The sequence below is a fragment of the Chanos chanos genome, chromosome 8, assembly GCF_902362185.1.
Source record: "Chanos chanos chromosome 8, fChaCha1.1, whole genome shotgun sequence".
Classification (NCBI taxonomy): domain Eukaryota; kingdom Metazoa; phylum Chordata; class Actinopteri; order Gonorynchiformes; family Chanidae; genus Chanos; species Chanos chanos.
This window is the reverse complement of record NC_044502.1, coordinates 15,170,792-15,196,146: the sequence shown is the minus strand read 5'-3', so window position 1 is coordinate 15,196,146 and position 25,355 is coordinate 15,170,792. Positions and strand designations below refer to the sequence as shown.

Here is a 25,355-nt window from a genome sequence, read left to right as displayed (position 1 = left end):
GAAATTCAATGCAAAAATTTAACTGACTTTCAGCTCATTCTCCCAAATCTCTCAACTAAAACGATACAACAGAACAAAATCCATCCACACCCAGTATAATTCATAAGATGTAAAGTGAGGGCATTTCTCTAACCCTAATCTTGATGCTTGTGAAGATAGCATTTCTCTATGTCTTTAAGTAGAACCATATGACTGCTTCACTGTCACAGAAAACACAGCTTCTGATGAACTAACTTCATTGGCTTCATTACCACACATGATCTCATTGGGTGGATCAAAATTAAACATTCTGAGACAAAGCAGACCATTAGGCAAGATTGACAAAAACAACGTGGAAAGACACGTGTTTTTCTAGCAAAACATCGCAATAACTCATAAAAACTGCCAAACAGATGGGGAATTACCCTGGATCAGAATTTAAGCCATATTTACAAGACAAACATGATACACGTGTTGGGGATTTGCTCAATTTCATGCTCTCGAAAGCAATTAAGACTGGTTTCCTTCCACTTAAACAGTATAGAAGAATCTAGACTGCAGACATTGTCTAGAATGATTGGACAGTGAGAGGTTCTAGAACACATGATGGGAGCCAAGTTCTACAACACACCCAAATCATTCTTCAGCAAATAATTTCCTACAGTGTAGCAGATGCGATGTCCCCATTTCCGAGTCTCATGAAAGCCCTGGTGACAAAGAGGAGCTGAAACGTGTGTATATCTATTGAACTGAAATAAATGACACAGATTCCTTCAGGACTCCTCAATGGCTGAATGAGATCATGTGACCTTCAAGTCAAACGTGCCCTATGATTCACAGAGGGCAACAAAGAGGGACCATCTGATAAGCTTGAGCAAACTTCATTATCTATCTTTTTCTGTTTCCAGGAAAAACATGCAGGGGGACTGGGTCAAGCTCTACTGAAAGAAAGCATTAATCTTCCACCAGGTCATTCACAAAACAGTCAGGAGATAAACGAGTGTGACAACTCTTACCTGAGTGTCCGCACTGCCTACAGACTTCTTCTCCTCCTCCTTCTCCTTTTCTTCCTCCGCCTGGACCTCCTTTGGTGGCTGGGTCTCCTCGGCTGGCGTCTCCTTTACTTCAGGCTTAACTTCCTTAGCTTCAGGTTCTGGGGCAGGAGGTTGGGAGGGGGCAGACGTCTCCTCCTCTTTCTCTGCTTTCTGTTCCTCCTTCACCTCCTCTTTCACAGGCTCTGCACTGCCTTCTTTGGGAGCAACCTCTTTGGGTTCCACCTGGCTCTGAGACTTCTGCCTCTTAAGCCATGGAGGGAGGAACCGAGAGATCCCTTTCTCTTTCTTCTGACCTGAGCCAGGAGGCGGGCTGGCAGGTTCTGCTGGTTCTTCGGGCTTGCTGTCGGAGGTCTGGTTCTCCTGAGCCGCGGTGTCCGAGCTGGCCGGTTCTGGGTTGCTGGCGGCTGGCTCGGTGTCTTTTGGGTCAGCACTGGCCTGGTCTTGGTTCTGATTCTCGTCCTGCTGGGTAGCAGCCGGCTGTGCCTCCTCTTCGGCCTTTTCCGGCTCCTTCTTCACCTCTGTCTCAGATCCTGCCTCTGTCGTCATGGCAACCGGTCAATACTGCGAAAGCGGCAGGGGGAAAATAAGGAAAAACACAGGTCACTTGCGAGGTCAGCACTCACTGAATACCAACATAAGAGCTTCTCAGGTAAACACTGACTGTTAGCGAATGTTTGGACACTCCAGATTTGCAATGAAGCAAACAACCTCGAAACATGACAAAGGTTTCATCAAGCCAAAACATGCACAGAAGTGAACGATACATGTTGCATGTTATGTCTTTTGTAACTCTCATTCATTTAAAATATTCAGGGGCTTTCTGATGGAGTCTGACCCTCTATTCTCAAATCAAGACCATGTTGTTCATAATTACACAGAGATGAGAAGCACCCAACCAAATATCCAGTTCCAAATATCTTTGACATCCTCTGGACAAACACACGGCACCGTCTTTCAATGGTTCACGAGTGAAACTGCACTCCTATAATTCTCCGCCTCAGACAGACAGGACAGAGAATGGGAACCAGTGCTTTGACAAAAGAATTGGATGGTTTTTAAAAATGTCTTCAAGACGTCCTTCTCCAACATCATAATGTTTAGAATTTCTTCAATAGACATGGGATTCAACGGATAAACACAGTAGGAAACATGAGGGTTTGCAGGTGGAGGAGATAGTTATTAAATGGAGAAACTGCATGTGTACAGAGAGAGAGAGAGAAAGAGAGAGAACTATGACAGAGAACTTTGTCACATGTAATCTGACAGGACAAAAGCATATAGTGGTGCCTGGAATTATTCTGGGCATCATCTCTATTGGTGGACAAAATGTACAGGCACCGTAACCAGATTATACACTACATTGACTGTCATGCGTAGTATTTTTAACAGACTTGTGTGCGCATGTGTGTTAGAGGTATGTTTTTAATCTTAATAATACACAGCATTATGTCAACACTTATCCACAATCAACGTTTTCAATGTTTTTTTCCAAAGTCTCTTTTGAACTGCTCCATCAGAATCGACACCTGGTGAAAAACACACTTTGGGCTGCTGTATTCCTGTACGAAAACAGAGAGCCAGAAATAGAAGGCAGTCGTTCACGCGCGAGTGGTCTAAGAGTTATGAGCAAGAGAAAGAAGCCATTTTACGGTTCTTTTTTTGGAGGCCGTGCATCTGGACAGCCAATCGCACGACTAAGGGTTTGACACAGGGGACTTGACTGAGGCAAAACTCCAAATGAGTCTACAGTAGTGTGACACGGGTGAACTTGTCTACCCAAAAAAAAAAACCCCAAACGCTCTGTAACCACTGATTCTGCTCCAACACAGATAATGAAGAGGTTTTCATGGGGTGTGAAGGAGCACCACCAAAGTGGAAGAGAAAAAACAAAAAAAAATAAGAAACAAAAGAAAAACAGACCGAGACAACAGTGTGAATCAAAAAGATAACGAAGCGGAGCATTCGATCCCCGGTAATCGGGACCAGCCGCTTTTTTCGGCTTTATTGCATCAGGAGAATAATTAACCTCGCCATAAAAATGGATTTACGACAACAAGGGCTTTCTTACAAATGCTCCCCCCTTGTATTTAGGTCACTCAGAAATGTACACGGGAAGATGCTCCTTCCCATCAGGAAGTTCACTGAACAGTTAAAGCGAGGGAGGCAGTGGGGGGGGGGGGGGGGGGGGGGGGGGTCTCTTTCCAAAGAGATTTATTAAAATCTCCTAGAAATCTGAGACAGCGTAACCCACAGGAAAAAAAAAAAAAAAGTGGACAGAACATCTGTGAAGCCAAAATGAATCATTCTGCCAGGACGGAGCGGCAGTCAAACAAGGGTCAGGTTATTGCCAATGGTACCACGGTATTCCACGTAGATGTGAGTCAACAACTAAATTTACTTAAATAAACACGACCTGCATATTACTCAGACACGCGGGGCTCTCTTTATTTTCCCGAGGGAAGAACGCCGCGTTGGTTCTTTTTTTGTGTTGTGTCTGGTTCACCGTGACAGACTACGTACACCAACTAAACCCCAAAACTGCCAGCCTTGCAAACGAGAGTTTGTCAAACAACACGAACTGTCAAAACCAATCAGGCTTTCCTCCCTCGGACACACAAAATGGCCTCTCGCTGTTGTTGCTGTCGCTGCTGCTGCTGCTGCTGCGTCTGCCATGCTCTCACCTCTTCCCCGATCCTCTTTACACTAAGAGGCTAAAGTCGCTAATGGCAGAAACAGGGTATCAAATCTAACACACTGCAGACAACATATACCTGATGTGAGAGCACAACAGCTGACATGATCTGTGTGTGTGTGTGTGTGTGTGTGTGTAAATGTTTCTGAACGTTCAGCATGCTATACAAGATACAAGCAACTTAGCAGGTGTCAGGTCATAAGTGCAATGGTGTGTGTTTTTGTGGCAGGTTACGTAGGTGTGTGTGTGTGTGTGTGTGTGTGAACAGTTTGTTGCACACTTAAGTCACCTCTAAGTGCATATGCAAGCAAAGTGCTCAGCTCCTGAGGCTTGTAATTGATCTGTTTCTAAAAAAAGAACACGATATCCATTGTCCATCTATAATCAAAAGACTTATTCAGTCATCCAGGAAGGCGTCGAGATTGGGGATTAAGAGAAATTAATCTTGCCGAGGAGATTCCTCAATCCAGCGTGCCGCAAACTCTTTCCCAAGCAGAAGCGCACGACTCGCCATCAACTACGGACAAATATAAAAATCAAACACAGCCCTCAATATTAAAAAAAAAAAAAAAATCTACAGTCTGCAATTTGGTTCTAAACACATATGTTCTACGAACATCTCCAATCTCAATCAGAGTTCTGTTTAACTCAAAGCCTGGGGGGGGGGGGCATGGAGCCACAGTAGCAATTATGTCTGTGCACAAGTTCACCCCCCCCCCCCATAAATCTGAAGAATAAAACCAGCAAAGCAGGTCCCTCTCTTCCCAGTGCACCCATTTAACAGCCACAGCTCCACTTAATGGGCATTAAGTTCTCATATCCGCTGGGTTTTCCGTACAGCCTGTCTGAGACTAAGGATCCAGAGATGGTTCTGGACTGGAGAGTGCAGGCTGAGTGGGTGGAGGGTGACCCACACGACGGCCGAAATCAGATTTAATTATCCCAAAGACCGCCAGAGGGTCATGACGCAGCGAAAAGCAGAAACAGAAAAGTTGTCTCTCTCAGGCAGCTGTCGGTTTTTGGAGAAGAGTTAGGGTTACCCTTACACGAAGAGCTGCCTGAACTGGTAAAAAGATCACTAGGGATGCACTACACGGCAAAGTTAGACATCTGGTAATCTTTTATGCCAAAAGAAAGATCTAGCTTAAGGTCACATTTCGGTGTGTGTGTGTGTGTGTGTGTGTGCGTTTCTTCATATGATACCGTTCCTTTGATCAGCACAAATGAAATCAGCCTCGTCGTTAAAGAATTAAATAAATAAAACATTGTGGTTTCTTCATAGTAAATGTTTCCTTTATTTTTGGCAGCACTTTCACAAACGCCAAGATCCTTCATTGGAAGCAGCTGGAGTCACGCAGTCTCCCTGATTCTCTCTGTGTCGAGTGAAGAGAAAAAAAAAAAAAAAAAACTACAGCCAGGACAGCAAACATAGTTTTCTCTCGCCTTAGTCACTCACTCCTGCTCCATCACTGCATTAGTTAATTCTAATGCGCCACACACACCCACACACACCCACACATGATAGCTCTTCCCTTGTAAACCATTTGCATTTTATAGCTATAGACTAGTAAAACATCTTTCCATCCTCATCCTCATCATCATTCAAATGATCAATCTGATGCCTGCTCCATTTAGATGTACTTTCGGCCTTATCCCCTGTGTGTTTCAGGATTTAAAAGGACAATGAGAACGTTTCTTGGAGAGACAGAATTTGTCCCACGCTTGCTGAGCAGTGGCCAGTGGTTATGCTCACATATAATCTACTCACAATAAAAAAATCAAATGTTTATGGACAGAAGTTACGTAACCTCTCTGCTTCGGCCATCTGTTGACAACCCGACATGGGTTTCCTGTGCTCAGAGCAGAATCAAGACACATACATACATGTACACACACACACACACACACACACACAACTAAACTCTATCTGTCCAGATATGATACAATACAATACAATATAATACACACACACACGCACACACTCTCTCTTCTTACTTGAGCTTTCACAAGATGCATGGCTGTCTCATCGTCCTATCAATAGTGCAACATCTTTCCGTGTGTGTGTGTGTGTTGGTCAAAGCCACGCAGAATAAAGCCCTCAGGGAGGTGTGTGTTCCAGCAGTGGGGCTGATTGTTTTCCTTGCTGTCTGTGCCCCAGTGGGGACTACAGTACCAGGAATGTGCTTCAAAAAAAAAAAAAAAAAAAAAGGGACAAGAGATAGGGGCCTTTTCATTTCCTCTCCTCCTTTCCCTCCCTCCCTCCCTCCCACTGTAAAGACTACACACTGATACACATTCACACACACACACACACCATCTTTCATGAACCCCCACACCACCCCCCCCACCCCCGAACAAAGCAAACACAGCCCTGAACGGCCAAGCTAGAGATCACCATCTAAAGAGGTTGTCATGGTTACAGTGTGTAAATGTGTCTTTTAATGTTTGATATATTACAAAGTGCCTTTTCAAAAAAAACGAGGAAAAGCAAGAAGAAGAAGAAGTTTAATGACTGCATCACTTTGCGTCTGCTTGTGAAGAACACAGTGGAAACAGTCTGACCGCAGTCGAACCCTGAGAGTCTTCAAATCTGCTATTCCACATGAGGAATTTAGCCTTCAGCTGAGTCTCACACACTCACACATACAAATACAAGGTCATGAAAGGGTAAGAGCGCATGCATGTTGCATGATCACATGCCAGTCATCACACACACACACCCCCCTATGCTAATTGCATATGGACTACTCATACTCCGTATTAAGATTCAGACCTAAAAACCGCAGAGATTTCCTTTCACCCTACATGTCCAAAGACAAGAGAGCAACTCTTTATAAATTAAAAACACAAACTGCTCGCCAGCCAAAGTCACTGTTTTACCTCGCGAGTCCTACATCTTGTGATCTCAGTAAAGCTCACCGTTAAGCACTGAACAAGTCCTCTGTGTCCTGCTAAACTCAAATCATCTGACACCATACTGGCACATCCTGTCAAAGCGAAGAGACTGACGCCTCATCGCCCCTGAAAGACCTGACTGTACGGACAGCCTCGACCGCAGAGGGGTGGAGGAGTTTTAATAGCGGAGAACGACGCCGAACGTGGGTTAACGGGGCAGATTATAACCATACCGTTTCGCTCTTTGGTCCTTTACTGTCCCCCTCCTTTTCTCTCTCTCTCTCTCTCTCTCACTCTCTCCGCCAGTCCAGCAGTTCAGCCTGTTTCTGCACAACAGACTAGCATTACTGAGCCCAGCTGCAAACTCAGGGGAGCAGAGAGAGACAGAGAGGGAGAGAGAGAGAGAGAGAGGCAGGCAGGCAAGAGACCACGCCCTTACTGTGCTTATATGAGGGAGGCAATCTGCTGATGTGTGGAGCGACCTGTGACACACACACACACACACACACACACACACACGCGCGCCTGTGTGCTGCAGCATATTCAAGTCTCCTCTAAATCCCTGTAAGACTCATTTCTCCTTCTCTTAGGAAACACACAACCACCACTGTGGGTACATAACCAAACAAATCTTCAATTAGATTAAAGAAAAAAAAAAAAAAAGGAGCGCGAGAGAGTGTATATAGAGAATATATCTCATTTACTTTCTCTAAAACCCGCTGGGGGGGAAAAAAAGGGTAATCTACTTTAAACATGAACATCCCCCAGTCACTACACATGTACGTGAAACATAGCATGACACACAGGCTACAACCCACTGGTCCTAATGCAGTTATTTTAATGGTTTAAGTAGGGCCATAAATTACATTTCTGGAAAATGAGATTGGAGGCAATGCAGACATTCACATCACACTTTACAGGACAGATGGTGTGGGTCAAAACAACGCCGCACGAAACACACGGACAAGCAGATGCTAGGGTTTAGCCTAGCATAAAACGGGTGGGGGAGCATTAGCTGTCGCCGTGTCCTCAAGTTATGGACAAAAATGAACAGCATGGTGAAAAACACGCAAACTTGTTCATGATGGAGAAATGACTACACCTAAGCAATTTCGAATCACAACACCTCTACATATTTTCATCGTGGCCAGTACAAGTTGAAGCTACCTAGCATGAGCGAAATGATGCGTAGTTGTGCATTTTTTGTGTGCATTTTTACTCAACTGGCCACTTAGCGACGGAATTTAACATGACGTATGAACGTACATTCTGTGTCACAATTCATCACTTCAAAAAAACACATTCGACGATAAAAGCTACCAGCCTTTTGATCCACTGGTTTTTGGAGGACATCTATACAGTCTGTGAGGAGTGTGTACATAAGACAAGATCCAAGTCATTTTGTTGCCCGCTCACCCCCCCCCCCCCAAACATCCGACTGGCAGAACAGAACAGCAAGGTCTTAACCCCACTGAGTTCACATTCAAAAAGAGAAGAGTAATGGCCAGTCACCCTGTATATGAATCACGGGGAGCTTGGCCCCACCATCAGGGAAGAGAAAGAAGAATGACAATAGAGTTAATTGCTGGGGCCTCTCTCCCCGCTCTCCCACCAAAAAGGAGCTCCAGTCTCCTTAGTCTGAGTGACCCCCCAAAACCATCCAGAGCAGAATAAGGTTTCTTTCACTGCGGTCAAAACTTGTGGAATTTCACCATTTCATGTCTATGGGAACACCAAAAAAACAACAAAACCCACCAGGGTTTTAAATTATTTATCTCGGACTGCTTCAGCATAGCTGACAGCTGCCCAGCTCACAGGAGATGTTCTTTTCCCATTGCCGGGCAAGGAAAAAAAAGAAAGAAAAAAAAAAAGTCTTGGTATTTATGGACACACTGCACGCATAGAAACGAGTGTAGGGCATGTCAAAAATCATTCCAAACATGGCGCAAACCAAACTCGTTTCCAGAGCGGTCTCCTGATCTTCAGGCTCCTTGGTCTTCAGATAGGTCCTTAAGCGGACCATAAATATGCCTGAACTTGGTTGAACTGCACCTGCCTCAGGCTACAGACCAGTACCTACTGGGATCAGATTCCAGTTGCTGCTCAGTTGTTTACAGCCACCGAGCACCTGCACCTGTTTGTGCACTTTACAAGCAAAAGGGAAAGAGAGAGAGAGAGAGAGAGAGAGAGAGAGAGAGAGAGAAAGGAAAAAAAAACCCTCGCTTTAAATTTAATGGGATATACATTAGCTTTGTGGACACACGTATATTTCGGAGAGGTGCGTTTATTTCTCAGTGACAAACAAACGTTTCACAAACTTCTCGAGCACTTCGTCAGTTTTGGTTTTTTTTTGGGGAGGGGGGGGGGGGCTGTTAATCTTCCTGAGAGACTGTGGTTGTTATAGCAACAGGAGGTTCCTGGTTACGCATGCAGGTCATGTTGTGTCACCATCAACAAAGGGAGTTGGAGGCACTGATTGAGGCCAAAAAAAAAAAAAAGAAAAGAAACCCTCTACAGCCCTGTTAGCATCTCTCCACACACTGACAATACTGACAGACCGGGGGACTGTATAGTCTCTTAATCTCTTTGATACCACCCATTGGGGCAGAACAAATTGACCTCAATAGTGAGTTTTAAATAAACTAAAAAAAAAACACACACACACACACACACAGCTAATAGTTTCGCTAACAAGCAAGCCAAGATAATGTTTTATTCATCTCAACATCCTAAAGTCAAGCTTTGCCTTAAGAAGAAACCATTGGAAATTGCAGGTCACAAGTGGTTTAAGTAGCACAGAAGTCCCACGCCTCAGTGAGAACAGAGAAGCTTGTCATTTTTCTGCCTGCCCCGTCTGTTGGTTGGGAAATAGACAGCTCATTTGCACAGATCTCTAGAGAGAGTGTGTGAGTGTTTGTGTGTGCGTGCGTGTGTGTGTGTGTGTGTGTGGACACTCTAAATTCCTCTCATAGTAGACACTCATTGCTGCGGTACCCGAGACGAAAGAGCCTCTCTTCAACAACCCACTTGGTCAACAGTGAACCTCTGTCTCCATGGATACAACATATGGATCAGTTATTGGAAGGAAAGAGCTACTGTGTCGTCTTGATAATCCAATTCAGTATGACTACACTCCGTGACCTTGCACACTCACGTAGAATAGAGGGATTATACCAGAACGCCAAAACAGTGAAGCCCCTGGTGGCCTCTCCCACAGGTCATAATCTAAGTGTTGGGGTCTGGGTGAACGTGGAGGGATGGCTCTATCGAAAACACAACAGGATCTGAAGTCACTTTGGGGGTTACGCTAAAGTCTTAGGAGCCATATAATCACCTCACAGCCTTTCTGCATGCCTGTTGGCTCAACACCCATTTCACTGAGTAACAGATCCTCCCAAAAAGAAAAAGAAAAAAAAACAAAGAAAAAACGAAAGAAAACTGATCCAACGCTATCGATTCTTCCTACTCCACCTTCTCGTGGAAATGCATTTACGGCAAATGAAAGGAATAGGAGTGAATGGTGGAGCTAACATGTACATTGGGGCAAAGGGTGACGAATTCGACAGAGGTGAAAACTTCAATAAGCTAAAATCTCGGCGTCTTAGTTCCACGGTCTCTCAGATGAACAAAAGAATGAGGCACAGACAGCAATGCGGGGCTTAAACTGTTGAACTGATAACCATGTTTTGACTCGATTTGAGATTATGATACGATTCATGTTCGCGTGAGAAATACAGTGGAATGCCCCCTTCCCATATCTGTTTATAGCTTTGGTTTACAGGCCATATTAAAAAAAATGGGGGAAAAAAAACAAAAACAAAAACAAGAAACAAGAACAGTGACAAAGCCGCTTGGGTTTGCATCAAGAGAGACAGAAACAACCCAGAGCAGATAAGAAAATCCAGCAGTGGTGCTAAAGAACATGACCTTAAGGTCACGTGATGCACATAAATTCCATCTGGAACGTTCCCTTCGGTCTCTATCGCTCTTATTCTCTCTCTCTATCTATCCATTCATCCATCCATTCCTCTCACTTCATCCATTTTTCCCCTCCCTTTTCAATGCAGCGATCTGCTTACACAGACTAAATTACATCACAGGACAGGAATACTCTTTGCCAACAGGACATCCCTCAACCCTGAGCCCAACAGTCTCACTATTTAGTCTTTCTAAATCTTTCCACCTGCTTGCGAAAGGTTATGAGAACGGAATTTGTGCTACTCTCTCTCTCTCTCTCTCTCTCTCTGTCTGTCCTTCTCTTGCCTAAGAGTTCACACCGCGCTGCATTAAGAGCGAGAGTAAGAGTTCCTTGCCCTCAGGCCATCACAAATTTCCTGTCCCCTAGTTACTCCTCCCAGCAGACCTTGGAGCATCTGGCTCTTGTTTTCTTCCTGCATCCAATCAGTCCAGGCGTCTGACAGAAACCGCGGTCGCAGCCGACAGTAAAACGCGACCAAAGATGAGCCACGCTGTTAGAATCCCAAGGAAGTAACCGACACGTCGGGAGTACCCCGTCGAAGCCCTAATGGAGGCGAACGTTTTTTCGTGGCTCCCACATAAAGCTTCTGCCGCTCTGTCTATGACATCATCGTCCTCTCCTTTGTTTTCATATATTTGTTTTTTTTTTTCCCCTAATCTCCTGGACTCCCCGCGGGAGAATGCATTTTCTCCTGGAACTCTGGGAATCGACACCCACACCCAATACCATCTAAACCTCATGTGTCAGACATCAAGAATGGGCCATGATTCTTCCCTTGAGAGATGCACAGCTGAAATTTTAAAGCGGATCTAGTTTCATTTTTTTGGTCCGCTTTTTCTTGCTAATGTAACATATTAGTGGCGTGACCTTCTCCAAAAAGAATGCCGTAGCAATTCAAGAGGCATTATTGCTACAGGACAGGATGAACAGTGGGGATTTTTAACAAAGCCCCTTGCTAAATGTCATCCAACTTCCAAGTCTAAACTAAATATTCCCAAAAGACAAATAAACAACACAAACAAGCAAACAAAAAGAACAACAACGAGTTGGGGTGTTTATCCAATGAGGCTGGAAGGACTATATGTGAGTCACACCCAAGTTATGTCAGTTTGTTCGCCCTTCACAGCTGTTCGGAGTCTGGAGGAGTTGTTATCTTGGATTAAATGAAGAGTCCTTCCGACAGACGGCCGATACCATGACGTTACTCCGTCTCACGACGCCAAACCCTTCGGTCCCAGTCGACCCAGCCCTCAGCCGGGCCTCCCACGGGACCACATCTGGATTCTCCACAAAATCGACTAACTGGACCACACCCTCAGTTACAGCACCAGAATCCTTGGACTTACGACAAACTCTATGACCCTCTATGAATTTAACCCAACTTTTGGGCTGGACCCCCCAAAAGTCTCAGCTCTTTAGGCCTGAGAGAAAGCACCACCAGAGCAGAGAGGATCAGCCAAAGGGTGTACTTTGCAGATGTGATGTCCATTCAGTTGCTGGCCAAAGCAGAGAGAATTCTGGAAAATTCTGAGGTAGCCTCAGGGGTGGAGGGGACACACACTTAAAACATGCTTAGTATTAGGGGGTCAACAAATATGCTTGTTTTCAAGGTCGATAGCGATTATTAGTAAATCAAGGAGATCAATAGCTGATATTTGGGGCCAATACTCATTTATTGTAAATATGAAAATTTTAGTGTTGAAGTTTGTAACCTAAGTACGCCCCTTTGCCAAGTGTTGAGGGAGTTCTTTAACTTTAGTACCCTCTTCTTCCACATGGTCTCTGTGAAGAAGGAAAATGCTCCTCATTAATGCTGCAGACGGGACATACAAAATTAAACCTTTCAGAGAGTGGTGGCTACATGAGAGGAGCGCATGCATCAGACGAAGAAGGAACTTACTCGGCAAGATCCACCAATGGGAAAAATGACAAATATTGGCTCAATAATCGAAACAATGATTGGCCCCCTACGTAGTGTCAGACTTAAGAGTCTGAGACTATGTAACATTTTAAAGATGTGGGTGTTTTCTAGGAATTGCCTTCTAATCACTTGGAAGGTGTACGCCCTTATACTTGCAACGGCGCTCTACAGGTCAAAATGTTACACGTATGTTTACTCGTAGACTTTCTGCAAACAAGGAATGAACCGTTAACACATCATAGAGAGAAGAGGGCGGGTCAGAGTAAGACAAAATAGGCGACACATGCTTGGTCAGAACAGTTTAATTTTCAGCCTTCCATTATAAGTCTGATAAAAGAGAGTTGTTACACTGTGCTAAGGCGCTGTTCCGCTTTATGGCCATAACGTAAACAATCCGAGCGTACGGTCTAAACATAACTGTCAATAATATAAATTTCTCAAGGCAAAACAAATACATAAAAATGTTTATAATCCAGGCAGCCACTCTGCCATCTGTCACGCGTACGAACATATAAACAGACTTTTTTTTTTGGTGTTAAAAAACCCTTCAGTATTCAAATGATGCACATCTACTCCTGCCCATTAAAACGTGGATTATGGGATTATGAAGTACACACAGATGCCCGAATCGTCATGTGACATCCTGACCCCTCCCCTGGGGTATGCATGACACAGACCTAATGGTAAACAAAAGCTAGAGCAGCAGACTTTTCAACCGCAGCGACACGAGAGACAAATAAAAAAAAAAAAAAAGAACACTTCATTCACTGCAAACAGCGCGAAAAGGACTTCTGGCAAACGACTAAAAAGCTGGAACTGTCGAATCTGAATGAGGAAAAGAAAGCGTAAAATGTGTCTCGTGCCGTAACGTCAATCATCGAGCGTTTATATTAAAAAGAAAAAAGGTCCGTTAACACGTTCAAGAGAACACGCTGTTGTGGCTCTGTTACGAACGGAAACTCCAAAACTCTGGAACCTTTGTGCTGCTGACACGATCACCAATGTATGACAGGCTGGGATAAAGACATTTTCAGAAAAAAAAAAAAAAAAATGGTGTTTACACGGAATGCCATAGCATGGACAGAGCACTCACTCACATTCGCACACACACTCTCACACACACACCATTCATAGTGAGTGAGAGTGTGAGAGAGGGAGAGACAGAGAGAAGCACAGTGTATTTCAGCAATAATAGTTCCTGACTGAACCATAAAAAGGCCGCCTTGCTCTCTTTTATTCTCTGTGAATGGCAGAGTGTTCCGAAACCGAATAATACAACTCTGTCATAACTGCCCATTGTCCGAGCTAAATTCCCTTATTCATTTCACATTAGGGCAGTGAGCCGTTACAGCCCTGTCCCTCCGGGGGTGGGAGTGGGGGTGGGAGGGGGTCACTCAGGGCCTTGGGGTGGGGGGGCTTGATGTCAGAATCATCGTTACACAGGTGCACTGACATTACCGTGGAAACAGGTCACCACGGAACGTCATCTACAGTTTAGTTTCCTGTCTTAAGGACTTCTCTTCCGATGTGTACTGCAGTATCAAAAGCTCTAAGAGATGCCCCGGGACTGACGCACTGCTGCGCTAGTGAACATAAGCGATATTTGATTAAGAGGCAAACTTTTGCTTTCAGGGAAAATGTATCTTAGTAACAGCAGCACTAATCTGCTATGGGCTTTTTCAGTTTTAGTGTAAACATCAAAGGAAATAAAAAAACTTAGTTTCAGACGTTGTGAGGCTTCTTAAGACTATCTGCTTAAAACAGACAGACAGACAGCTGAGGGGATGTCTTCGTACTTCGGTAAAGACAAGTATGATGCAGTATAGGGAGTTGGTTTCAGTGAGTATTCACCGTCTCTAACATCGTGATGGCCATGTTCATGTTCTCATGCAGGGGCCGTCTGTTGCCCTCATAATCTGCTCTCAAATGATCGTGACCTTTGACCTTTCCAACTGTGGGGAGGGGGTGGGGGAAGGGGGGGGGGGCACAGGATGCGATGACACACTCCATCCTTCCCATGCAGGCCCTCCAGCTTCCTCTCAGTCCCCTCTTCTCTTTCATTCTGATTTTATCTGTCGTTTTCCACGCCGAATCCTTTTGGCCTCTATCTCCCTCGCTCTCACGGTCAAAGAAACGGCCAATTACATCAATGTTTTGCTGTAATGAAATGCTTCCATTCACTGCAAATTCTGCTCTTAGGGTGTAAACCAATACAACTAAATTAGGGTTTTCTAAATAGCTGTTAATGCAATCCAAACGTTTGTTTATTTCGTCTTTTCAATGACACACCGAAACCTTTTGTCCAACGGTTTAAGCTCAAGTTTCAAAACAAACGCAATTCTGAGGGAGCCCAAAAAAGGGCCACTTTCAACCAACCAGGGATCACACTTCTCTGTGTAAAACAAGCAATAAAGCACATCCAAGCGCCCCAGTAGATGGGGAAGGCCTCTTTCTATAGAGACAGGTTAAAGGCAGATTAAAGACTGACGGATCCCATGTGTTGAGACTGGCAGCCACTGGAGGTGCTGGAACAAGAGCGTCAATGAAAACAAAACCAATTAGTATTCCCACGGTGAGATGGGCCAGTTTTTTTTTCCCCTCCCTCAAACAAGGCAGAGAGGACCTAGCTTAGTGGGCCAGACAAAGTGCCTGCAAAGAATACAAGCGCCCCACGAGCAGTCAGGAGAACCAGTTAGACACAGCCGTTTTCCTGAGGGGGGCGGGGGCGGGGGCGGGTCACCAACGAAGGGCAAGCGTTCTCATACGGTTTAGTCTCATGGCTCCTGAGACCAGGGCACAGAAGACCACATCTTGTTTATTCAGCTTGGGACTTCTTTTCACTGTCCTTCAACTTAGAGTGACCTCCTCTCCCAACCCCCTAAGCCCCCAAATGCTTCATTCTAACGCACTGAAGCACACAAGTTTGTCTGACTATGAGACACTTTAAAACATAGACATGGAACTTATGGACTGCCTCTGTGCGGTGGAAATACAGGGGAGATGTCCCTGGATAATGGAAGCACTTATGACTTTAATCTAGAGCCTACAGAATGTTCCACATCATTGCACAATAGAAGGTTCTAGAAGGACAGGAGTCAAGTAATTGCAACTCTTAGAATTTTAGAATGTCCTGACATTAACATGGTATGCCCCCGTCCTGTTGCGACACCAAACTAATGTAAGACGAGGTCTGTCTTTCCATTATTTAATAGGTCTCATTTATGCCCTGAGGTTTATCAAAACCACAATTAAGAAAAACTTCATAGTCACTGGTCTAAATACCATGCGTCAGGGACATTTTTTCATTAACACAAATCAGAAGACAAACAAAGAGGGTCATAGAGAGGGGTGCCAGTTGATGCAACAGGTTGCCTTTTTCCATCAGGAATGGCTTACTTAACAACGGAAATAAATTGCCTTTATTTCACATCACGCATTCGATCCAACTTACTTCTTTTCTCCATGGCCAGGGAAGGCTTTGGCCTCTAAATTGGACTCCAACTGATAAGCTGTTTTTAACTATGTTTGGTAAAATGCCAAACCCCAGGCATTTTGCTTTTCTTTCTTTCTTTCTCTTTCTTTTCTCTCTCTCTCTCACTCCTTTTGTCCTATCCGTTTCAAAAGTGAAAACCCTCACTAGGGCGTGATGGCAGTTCCATTCTTCTCTCCTTTACCTCCTTCCTCTCGTTCATAGTGACGAGAACACTGAATTACTCGTAAATGTTACTTATAGGGTTCTTCTGTAAAGCCTATTAGTTACGACTGCAAGAAGGACGTCTACAGCTGCCAGCTCCATTACTCGTAAAAGAAACTCGTCAGCAAGCAGTGTGTGGCTCCTTCAAAAAGGTGAAAAAAAACACTGTGATCACAAGTTAGAAAACTGTCGAAAAGCTAGCCTACGACTTTTTTTAATGCTCGCCATGACTCTAGATCATGGGTTGACACAAATGACTCACGCGAGCCATCAGAAAGTTGATCTGGAGGTGATGGCTCTGAGTGACGGGTTTATGGTTTCTCTTTTAGTCACTGTAAGTGTCATTTTATCTGTTGGGGACTGGAGGGATGTAGGGTGCAACTTTTTTGTCTCACTGTCAGAGTTGAATCACATTTCGTTTGTGGGAATTGACCAAAAAAAAAAAAAAAAATTTCAATTCATTATTTAATCTGTCGAATCATCTAAACGTACATTAATACGGCAAATGTAAGACGTTTTATGGTGCTTCCACAAGCCATCACAGAGAGCTTCTGCCACATACAGTCGTGACATTTCTCCTATTTTTCCCTAACGTCTGGGTTTTTTGAGGAGTTTTTTCTTGCCCGCTATGAGGATCGAGACAGGGGGTGCCACCCTGCTCTGTTTTGTTGTAATCCTGTGGGCATGTAAAGCCCTTTGAGACTGTAAACAGTGATATTGGGCTCTAAATAAACTTAAACTTGAAACATCAAACTCCATGGCGGAGGGGTAGATTTACCCATGAAAGTTGTAGTGGTGGATCCTAGAACAGCTGAATTGGGCGTAACAATGGGCTGTAGACATAAGCTGTGTCTGACAGGATGAACGTAACCCTGGGTGCGGAGAGTGGGATGTTCCCACAAACCTCACGAATGGTTAGGCAATCTATTTCCCAGTGTGCACCGGAATCAGAAGGGCAAGTATCCCTGCTTCAGCAGGAAATACACCAGAAGATCAAATGGTGGAGCACAAACATTTCGCTACCCCCCCCCACCCCCACCCTCCACCCCCTTGCTCTCCTGCAATTTTTTTTTTTTAAATCCTCAAATAACGCCTCCATGTTAATCTGATGTGTACCGTACCTGACGGATTTTTTTCCCCCCTCCTTTGCAGCAATTTAAATTTGGCATATCATCCTCTCGAACCGCCAGTGTGACAGTCATGTTCTAGTATTTCTAGAACATTCCAGTATTCTCATGGCAAAGGGATACCAGACCAGGCTGCGCCTTTCACAGGATTTCTGTAGCACAGGTCACAGAGACAAATGGCAGCTCTTAACTTGCACATTAAATTAGGGAGTATTCGGTTCCCTCTGCTGTTCAATTATCTCTGATGAATGTGTTTTGCATAATCAGTTTTTATACAGCATTAAAATAAATTAAAACTCAACCGTGTAAACAAAATTGGGAAAAGCGATGGAAAATGGATTGAAACTAACTCTGAAATGAATTCTGTGCAACTCCAGGAAATTTGACCATGGATATCAAGGCTAACAAACTGACTGCGGCCTGGCCGCGTGAAGAGAATTAGTTTACTGTTTACTGGACGTAGCACGACTGTCCCCCCCCCCCCCGGAAACCTGTCGCTACAAAACCAAAGTGAACTTTGCATAAGGAAATGAGGTGATACTGCTGTACATTACGCACAGGCAGGTCAGCAGACAGACGCATCATAATTAAACAAGAACACATTCTATGATTAACAACCTAACGGCTGCTCTGACAGACAAGGCAGACATTGATCCCAGTGATTCTGAACACACTCCACTGGTTCCAAAAAAAGAAAATTTCCCTCCTCTGTGTCACAGCTTTGCTGTCCTCTGCATCACTTTCTCCTGTGTGTGTGACCGTCTTGTTTATATCTAGTAGTAAACAAACAGCAGGAAAGAAAAAAAAGAAAAAAGAAAAAGAGGAACTACAAACTAAACTCTGTCTCTTGCTAATGTAAGGTCTCTCCAGCAAGCTTTGAGTGATTGACAAGGGTAACAGAGACCACGCAGTTAAGTTTTACGACCCAGATGTAGAGCGAGGAAACTTTGTCTCCTGACAAAAGTCCTAACTACATCACCGCGGAGGGTTAAAAAGAAAATCAGAAAGCAGCAGAAACAGCTGTGAAACAAAAATAAGTGACCATGCTCTGAGGAGATTTCATGCAATAGAGACTGCCGGTCACACATCATCACACACTAATTGGACACTAGCACACATTACACACCGCGGACATGCATGTCTTTCTTTGTGGGTCAACCATGGAGCAAGGGTTAACAAAAAAAAAAAAAAAACGTAATGCAACAGTTAATTGAAATGACAACTGCTGCATTTTAACATAGCCTATCAGTAATAAGCTTGGGCGCTAATACAAATAAACATAGTCATTTCCCCCTTTTCTGTTTAATTAACAACATTATAACCACAAAGAAAACCTTTAACTGTTTACATACCAATGTACTGGAATTTAATGTGACAGAGCAGCATTACAATTAGCCTAACCTCCAACTTCTTTTAAAGTTGTGGAATTGCTTTAGTGCCATCACATCAGTTTGAACTCCATGTGTGATTCATCCTTAGGCAAAAGCCCCTATGGGCTCCTATGGAAGTGACAGATGGTCAGAGGAACCCCAGACTTACAAACACTCTAATGGTACCAAGCCATATTGGAGACCGTTCAGCTGTATTTAAAACCCTGAAACCTCAACAAAAGCAACATGACTCTAGTACTAGACGTCTAACGCACCCCATCCCCGCCCTGATACTTAAACTCAACCCATAATCCCAATGTTGTGTGCAAGTCTGTAGTTACAGAAAGCTTTTGTGGTCATGCATAATACAACTTGGAACAATACTGTCACTCATGACATATCTTGGGGCTATATTCCCTCCCTGCGCCCCCCCCCCCCCCCCAAACTCCCCACCCTCCAAAGGAACAAAAGTACAACCATACTTGAATTTATCCCTTAAATGTAATGTAAATGTATTTATTACACTGGGTCCAGAGCACGGGTCGGGTGCAATTTGTGGCGAAATAGTTTAATTTATGTGCAACTTAAAAATTAAAAATGTGGAAAAGATGATCTGTCTTGCTGACGAAGAAATCGCTCATTTATGCGAAATGTAGTTAACAGTCGAGCGTCCACTTGAAATAGACTCCACAAATGACGCCAACAAAGAAGCACACGCGCATCTTGCTTTCACACTATAGTACATACTATACGATGCGAAATTGTACCAGGTGAGAACTGCACTCATATCAATTAAGCATCAATGAAAAACACAAATCGTTTGTGTCCAGATAAATTTCAATCGGTAATGTTACTGTTAAGAAGTGACCAGTGCAAAGTTTAACCGGAAAATTCTTTGGTTTGATGATTATTCCTATAGTATGGCAGGTTGAACTCGCATACTATGAACTGGCTAACATAAGATGGCGCCGACAGATCTCTCCTATGGTCAGTCATTCAAGAGTATACACTGACCTAAACAACACTCGATTTCTATTTCATACCTTAAATGGTTCCTGTAAACAGTGCGTAAGTGCATAAACAGTCTATTTTCACAACAAGTTACACTATGAAACATACAGACCTTGTGTACTGCTTTTAGAAACCGTTTACGTTATAAGCAAGGCAATGAACGTGGATTTAAATCTTGAGCCTCACAGTATGCAGGCATGTTACGTGATCTGACGTCTGGCAGACGAAAATGAATGCTAAGAAACCGGAGATCCTATGAAATTCTTACAAAACAAAAATCCTGAAAAATGTTGGTTCACTGACGTAGTAACAGGTATAGGAGTTGATGTTGACATTGACGTTAAAACATGATTAACATTGTGCTGGTGGAGTCAATCACACTTCTCTCGCTTGACTAATTCTCTGCCTTGTTTAACTTGTTTAATTTCGATGTCTCTCAGTGAAATACGCGTAGAAGGGCAAAATAAACCACAAATTATGTTAATAAAAGTAATTTAACAAACAAAACTAAAACTTGGTTTGCAATAAATAAACAACGTAATGATTGTACGATGTGTAAGCTAACTGTCCGATGTGTCTCAATCACTACGATGGTTTTAGAGATTAACGTTACATAAAGACGCAGTATTACAAATTTAAATGGATGAGCTTATCTTTTACTAAATTGTGGAATAACGCAAACGTTCAAAACGATCAAGCTACTATGGAAGAAGACATTATTTGTCATGGGCTAAAAACTGGTGCATTCAAAATGGAACGTAAGCTAAACTCAACTTTGACTTAGTATGAGCAACCCAAAGAGTTCGTATTTACGACAGATCCCCTTTGTGAGCTTTACGAAGGAGAAAAAGAGTTCTGTCGTCAACTAATCGGAAGAAACCTCTCTGACAGTGGGTTGCCCCCCTTGGCAAACATCCACATGGATTTCTGTACAACACACCAATCAACTAATCTGACCAGCAAGCTACCAGTTTACTTCCCGACACAAACTACTTTAACGGGGTACAGACAAACCTCAGCTAACTAACAGAGTGACAACTTGATTTGTAACCTGTGACTATCCAGATATCATCGTTGAGGAATTAACGTCCATCTATTCTGCTGGATCTTTCCTTTTCAAATGCACATCCATGTGTACCTAATTTTAAAAAGTTCGAATCAAATCTACAAACAGTAGTTGGTGGAAAAGACGGCCACTGCAACCATACCTGGGATTGTGGAGAAGAATGTAGCAAAACTTTCAAGATGTGGTCCTTGAAAATGCGCTCCACGCAGCCTCTCAAATTTGAAATTGAAATTCCCAGACCAAAATCTGGCTGGGAGAAAAGCCAACGTAGTGGAACATACACACCCTCCCCCTCGTTAAATCTTGGAAAGCCATACCCCGTTGTTTTTATTGGCTTAGTTGTCTCCTACGGCTCAAAATCTTACTTGTTATTGGTCTTCATGCCTGTCTGTAAAAATATGCGTATCCTATTGGTGGCCTGCAATACGCGCTTTGTTGTGAAGCACTTCACTGCTTAAACAGAATATTTACTCGAAGTGAAATGGCTCCAACTTATGGACATCTTAGTAACTGCAACGCAATGTGACTAATATTTCAAAACACTGAAAGACTTCACAAAATCGCCTCTCAAGGACTGCGTTAACAATGTAAATTTATTTAACAGATTTCATGGCATAGAAACAATTGTAATACGAGTTTTTTTTTGCCAAGCGAACACTGAACATAAAAGGCAGACAGGACATTTTAGGTCTTCGAACTGAACAGTTTATTGGGCCACCGTTTGGCTGTATGCCACGCCACAAGAAAACAGATAATATACTTAAAATAGCTAAGAAACCACTCGGAGAGTCAGAGAAGACGCTCACACCGCACAAACTTACTAGTAGAACGAACGAGCACCCCTGCCACTCACTGTCCAACTCCACACGTGCACTCACAACGCCATTCCAAGTACAGTTATCTTGGGCAAACATTGAATGACAGGTGAAAACTGGGAACACAGGGAGGGGTTCACATGAGTGCAATCTTAACTACGGCGATTAAAAAAAAAGTTGAAAATTAACACAGAGAATTTATGGATTTCTGTGGGGGTCGCTACAATATTCTCAGAATGAATCACGAAAACCCACAACATATTCTCGTCTGTGGTTTCATGGGAACTATGCCCTGTGTTTAATGGGAGTAGTTCAGTTGAGGTCAGTGTCTAGTTTAAAAAACGCAACGGGAAAAAAAACAAAAACAAAACAAACACAAAAAATCCCCCCAGCAAATAGTTTTCTTGAACTCTCTTCCAAAGCGCAAAATATAGCGTCGTTAGTTTTAAACATTACGACACTGTATGTACGGCACGGTGCAATAAATTTCTGCTCTCTAGATTATACTTCTCATTCCATTATCTATGACTTTATATCTGGGTTAAGACACTAAGGTCAGTGAACGTGGTGACGACTCATGATGTAGCATGATGCCGCATGTAGAGGTCATCAGTTTAAGCATCGAGTTAAGCATCTCATTACAGCTCGAGGCTAAATAAAGCAAGAAACCCCAGAGACAAACAAGCTTAACCTGAGTGAACAATAGGAGGGAACACCAGCTGCTACCATTACTGGGTACTCTGACCACTTAATACTCTCCACAGCGCTGATAGGCTGTTTTACTGCTACAATCAATACCTCTGAATCATTGGGCTGAGCAGGAATACTTAATTATTCATTATTAATACAAACATCACCTTAGACTTTGTTTGTCTCAATAAGTGGGCAGGTCTCTTTGACCTCAACACCAAATGGTATTTAGCGTATGTCCGGGATAGTTTAATCACGTACACACATTCATAGACTTTTGATGTACATTAGCAAGGGTGGGGTTTGTCATAGTGTGCAATAAAGCATTGAATGGCACTTCCTCAGAAAACTCTAGAATACAGACAAGTTAGGAGCCACACAACAGAGAGTGTGACCTGAATGCACTTACCAAAGGACTAATGGGATACAATGAGAGCACGCAAGGTACGTATGTTAAACTAAAGAAAGCCACGTTTCAAGTAAAACAGAATCAAAGCGTCACGCCTGAATGGCACTTCTAGTTGGTTTTACAGGGCACAGACCTAAGACTAATGAATAAATTCATTAAGATGGCTAACTTTCAAAGACACAATTAATTAAAATGGTTCTGAGATAGAGCTGCCCATGAATGTGTCAGTGCATGATCTAAAAACATTATTCAATGAAGCAATGACAGTGTGAAATACAATAAAAAAAAAAGAGTATGTTTCATAACAAACAGAGGAGGGAAACTCTATGTAAATAGCAAAGCCCGAAGATATGTCTGATCTCGTAACAAACGGCAGAACAAAAACATTGTACTCACCGCATAACATATAGAAATCCCAAGGAATCCGCCAGGTAGTCCATCCAGACAGATATAAGTGGAAAACAAAAAAGAGAGAGGATTTAGGCCTGTAAATTATGACTATTATTATTATTTTTTACATTTAAACAACATTTAAATGGCATAATAACGTAGGGACATACAATGAGGAAGAAGGATGACTTAAATGCAAAGTACAGTAATAATAGTAGTTACACCATCACAATACACAGAAAGAAATGAAAACACAGATTCTGATTAAATGTGATTAGCATAATATCTCCAGTGACATTACCCCCAGACTACAGTTCAACCCATTAACCGCTCTGAGCGCTCCTTCCTTGTCCGATCCCAAAGCATGGCTGCACAGATTTCGGAAAGGATTAAGTCAAAAGAATTATCAGCAATCCTCCATCTGGCAAGTAGAAATCAAACGAAACGAAAGATGCGTATTAGCAGATGAATGGTCTACTCTTTGAATTCCAGAGCATATCGAGAATGAAGCTCTGTTACTGACACATCTCTTGTGGGGAATCCTATGGGATCTGCATTCAGGCTCAGTCTCCTCTGGACTAAAATCCCCCCTGAGGTAAAAATAGACCTGCTGTTGCTCTCCTGACTGCTGGCCAGTGAAGTTAGCAGTGGATTAACTCTGGGTAAGAAACAAGCCTCTGGAACAGTGACTGGTCGGCTTTCGAATCTTCCTTGGTGTTAGCTTGGGCCCTGAGCTACGCGTAAAGTCTCAGACTAAACCGTTCATATACGTGCAAAAAAAAAAAAAAAAAATCATTTGCTTCAGTGTGTGAAGGAACAGAAAGGGTTTTGTACTCAAGTGACTCAAGCCTTGTGTTCATTTATGAGTAGAAAAGGCCAAAGTTTGTGCATTTGTGTTCGAGAAAGATGAATGAGAGATTTCGCGGGTAAATCTAATCCTCATAATCTGCTTCTTGATCCCGTACATAGGTAAGTGAGGACACTGATAGAAACCACTAATGACTTTCTGATGAGTTACTGTTGAATAAACAGAATCTGCGTTGACTGCATTGGTAATTCTTTGCTTTATTTCTGCAGCTGTGAGTGTATTACATTATCAAAGAAATATAAGTGATTGTAAATGCAGAGTCAACCTGTGCTAGTGAAGTATTAACTGGGAACATTATTGTTTGTCATATGAATCGCAGCATTGTAATGCATTTTACTTGCAAGCTTTAAAAAAAGTGCTACCATCTCTTTAAGAGACAAAGCAACCTAATCTCAAATTAACTATGTAAATGAGAATTTCAGGATAAAATGGTGATATTTTAATTTTACAGGATGATATTACAGTTTTAGTGCTTCTGTGGATACTTTTTAAGATAGAAATATCATGTTTATCTTACCATAAAGATATTAAATGAGCTTTTTTAATCAACAATATAGTTTGTTTATATTTCATTTTAGAAGTAAAGAAAAACATTTGCATAATATAGCTAACTGAAAACATTGTGCTAAGTAAATGTTGACTCAAAATATACCCTCCTATTTGAAATGACAGTCACATGACACAGAATGGAATGTCTCTTTAAGCATTTGTCACAGCAGCTCAAGTAAAACATTTTAACCCATATAACTACATGGTTCTGTAGTCATTATTTCGTTGCGTAATTTCCCATTACAACCCGTTGCTACACCAGTACAAAACACATAGTCACACAGGTAGTTCGTAACACAACACCAGTTCCATTCATTGATACTTAGGGGGCTGAAAACCAATTAAGACGTTTTAAGGTTCTCACCTGTATCGGAAAGGTTCCCTGCAGGTGCGTGTGTTTGTTGATGAGCTCCGGACGATAACACCTGGGTTTACTCAGTGTGAAGGAACGGAGTGGGGAAACTGGTTTAGCTCACACAACTGTTTTCTCTTCCTGGTAACAAGGTGCTCTTCCCCAGTCTGAAACCCAATGCGCAGGTCTAAGATTACAAAGCCCTAACAAAGCTGTGAAAAGCAAACAACTAGGTCCAGTTCAAGGTATTGTTTCCTGAGTAAACAACGACCAGTGTTAACTGGCAAGGTGGATAAAGTGTAGTGTCTCTTCCCACAGAGTGTATGAAATCATAAAGGACTCTGTTGAAGCTGACAGATTAAGTTCGTATTTTTGTTTTGTGTGGTTATGGTTTGTAATATTCCTTTCCTTACAAGCAAAACAACATCAAAAGTGTATCTGACTGTGTAACACTGACTGAAAAAGGACATTGTATACTGTTAATGAGTGGTTT

The 25,355-nt window shown here is 42.9% G+C and overlaps 1 protein-coding gene across 1 annotated transcript in view; it reads right to left on the bottom strand.

The window, feature by feature from the left end:
• The window catches only part of epb41l2 (erythrocyte membrane protein band 4.1 like 2), a 66,265-nt gene extending 45,279 nt beyond the window's left edge, over nucleotides 1-20,986 (bottom strand). The window contains exons 1-2 of the mRNA XM_030781900.1: nucleotides 20,932-20,986; nucleotides 996-1,595 (exon numbers count right to left, since the gene is read on the bottom strand). Of these exons, the coding sequence (XP_030637760.1) occupies nucleotides 996-1,580 (585 nt within the window). The 5' untranslated portion in view covers nucleotides 1,581-1,595; nucleotides 20,932-20,986. The remainder of the gene's footprint in view (nucleotides 1-995; nucleotides 1,596-20,931) is intronic.
• Between the last annotated feature and the right edge of the window lie 4,369 nt (nucleotides 20,987-25,355).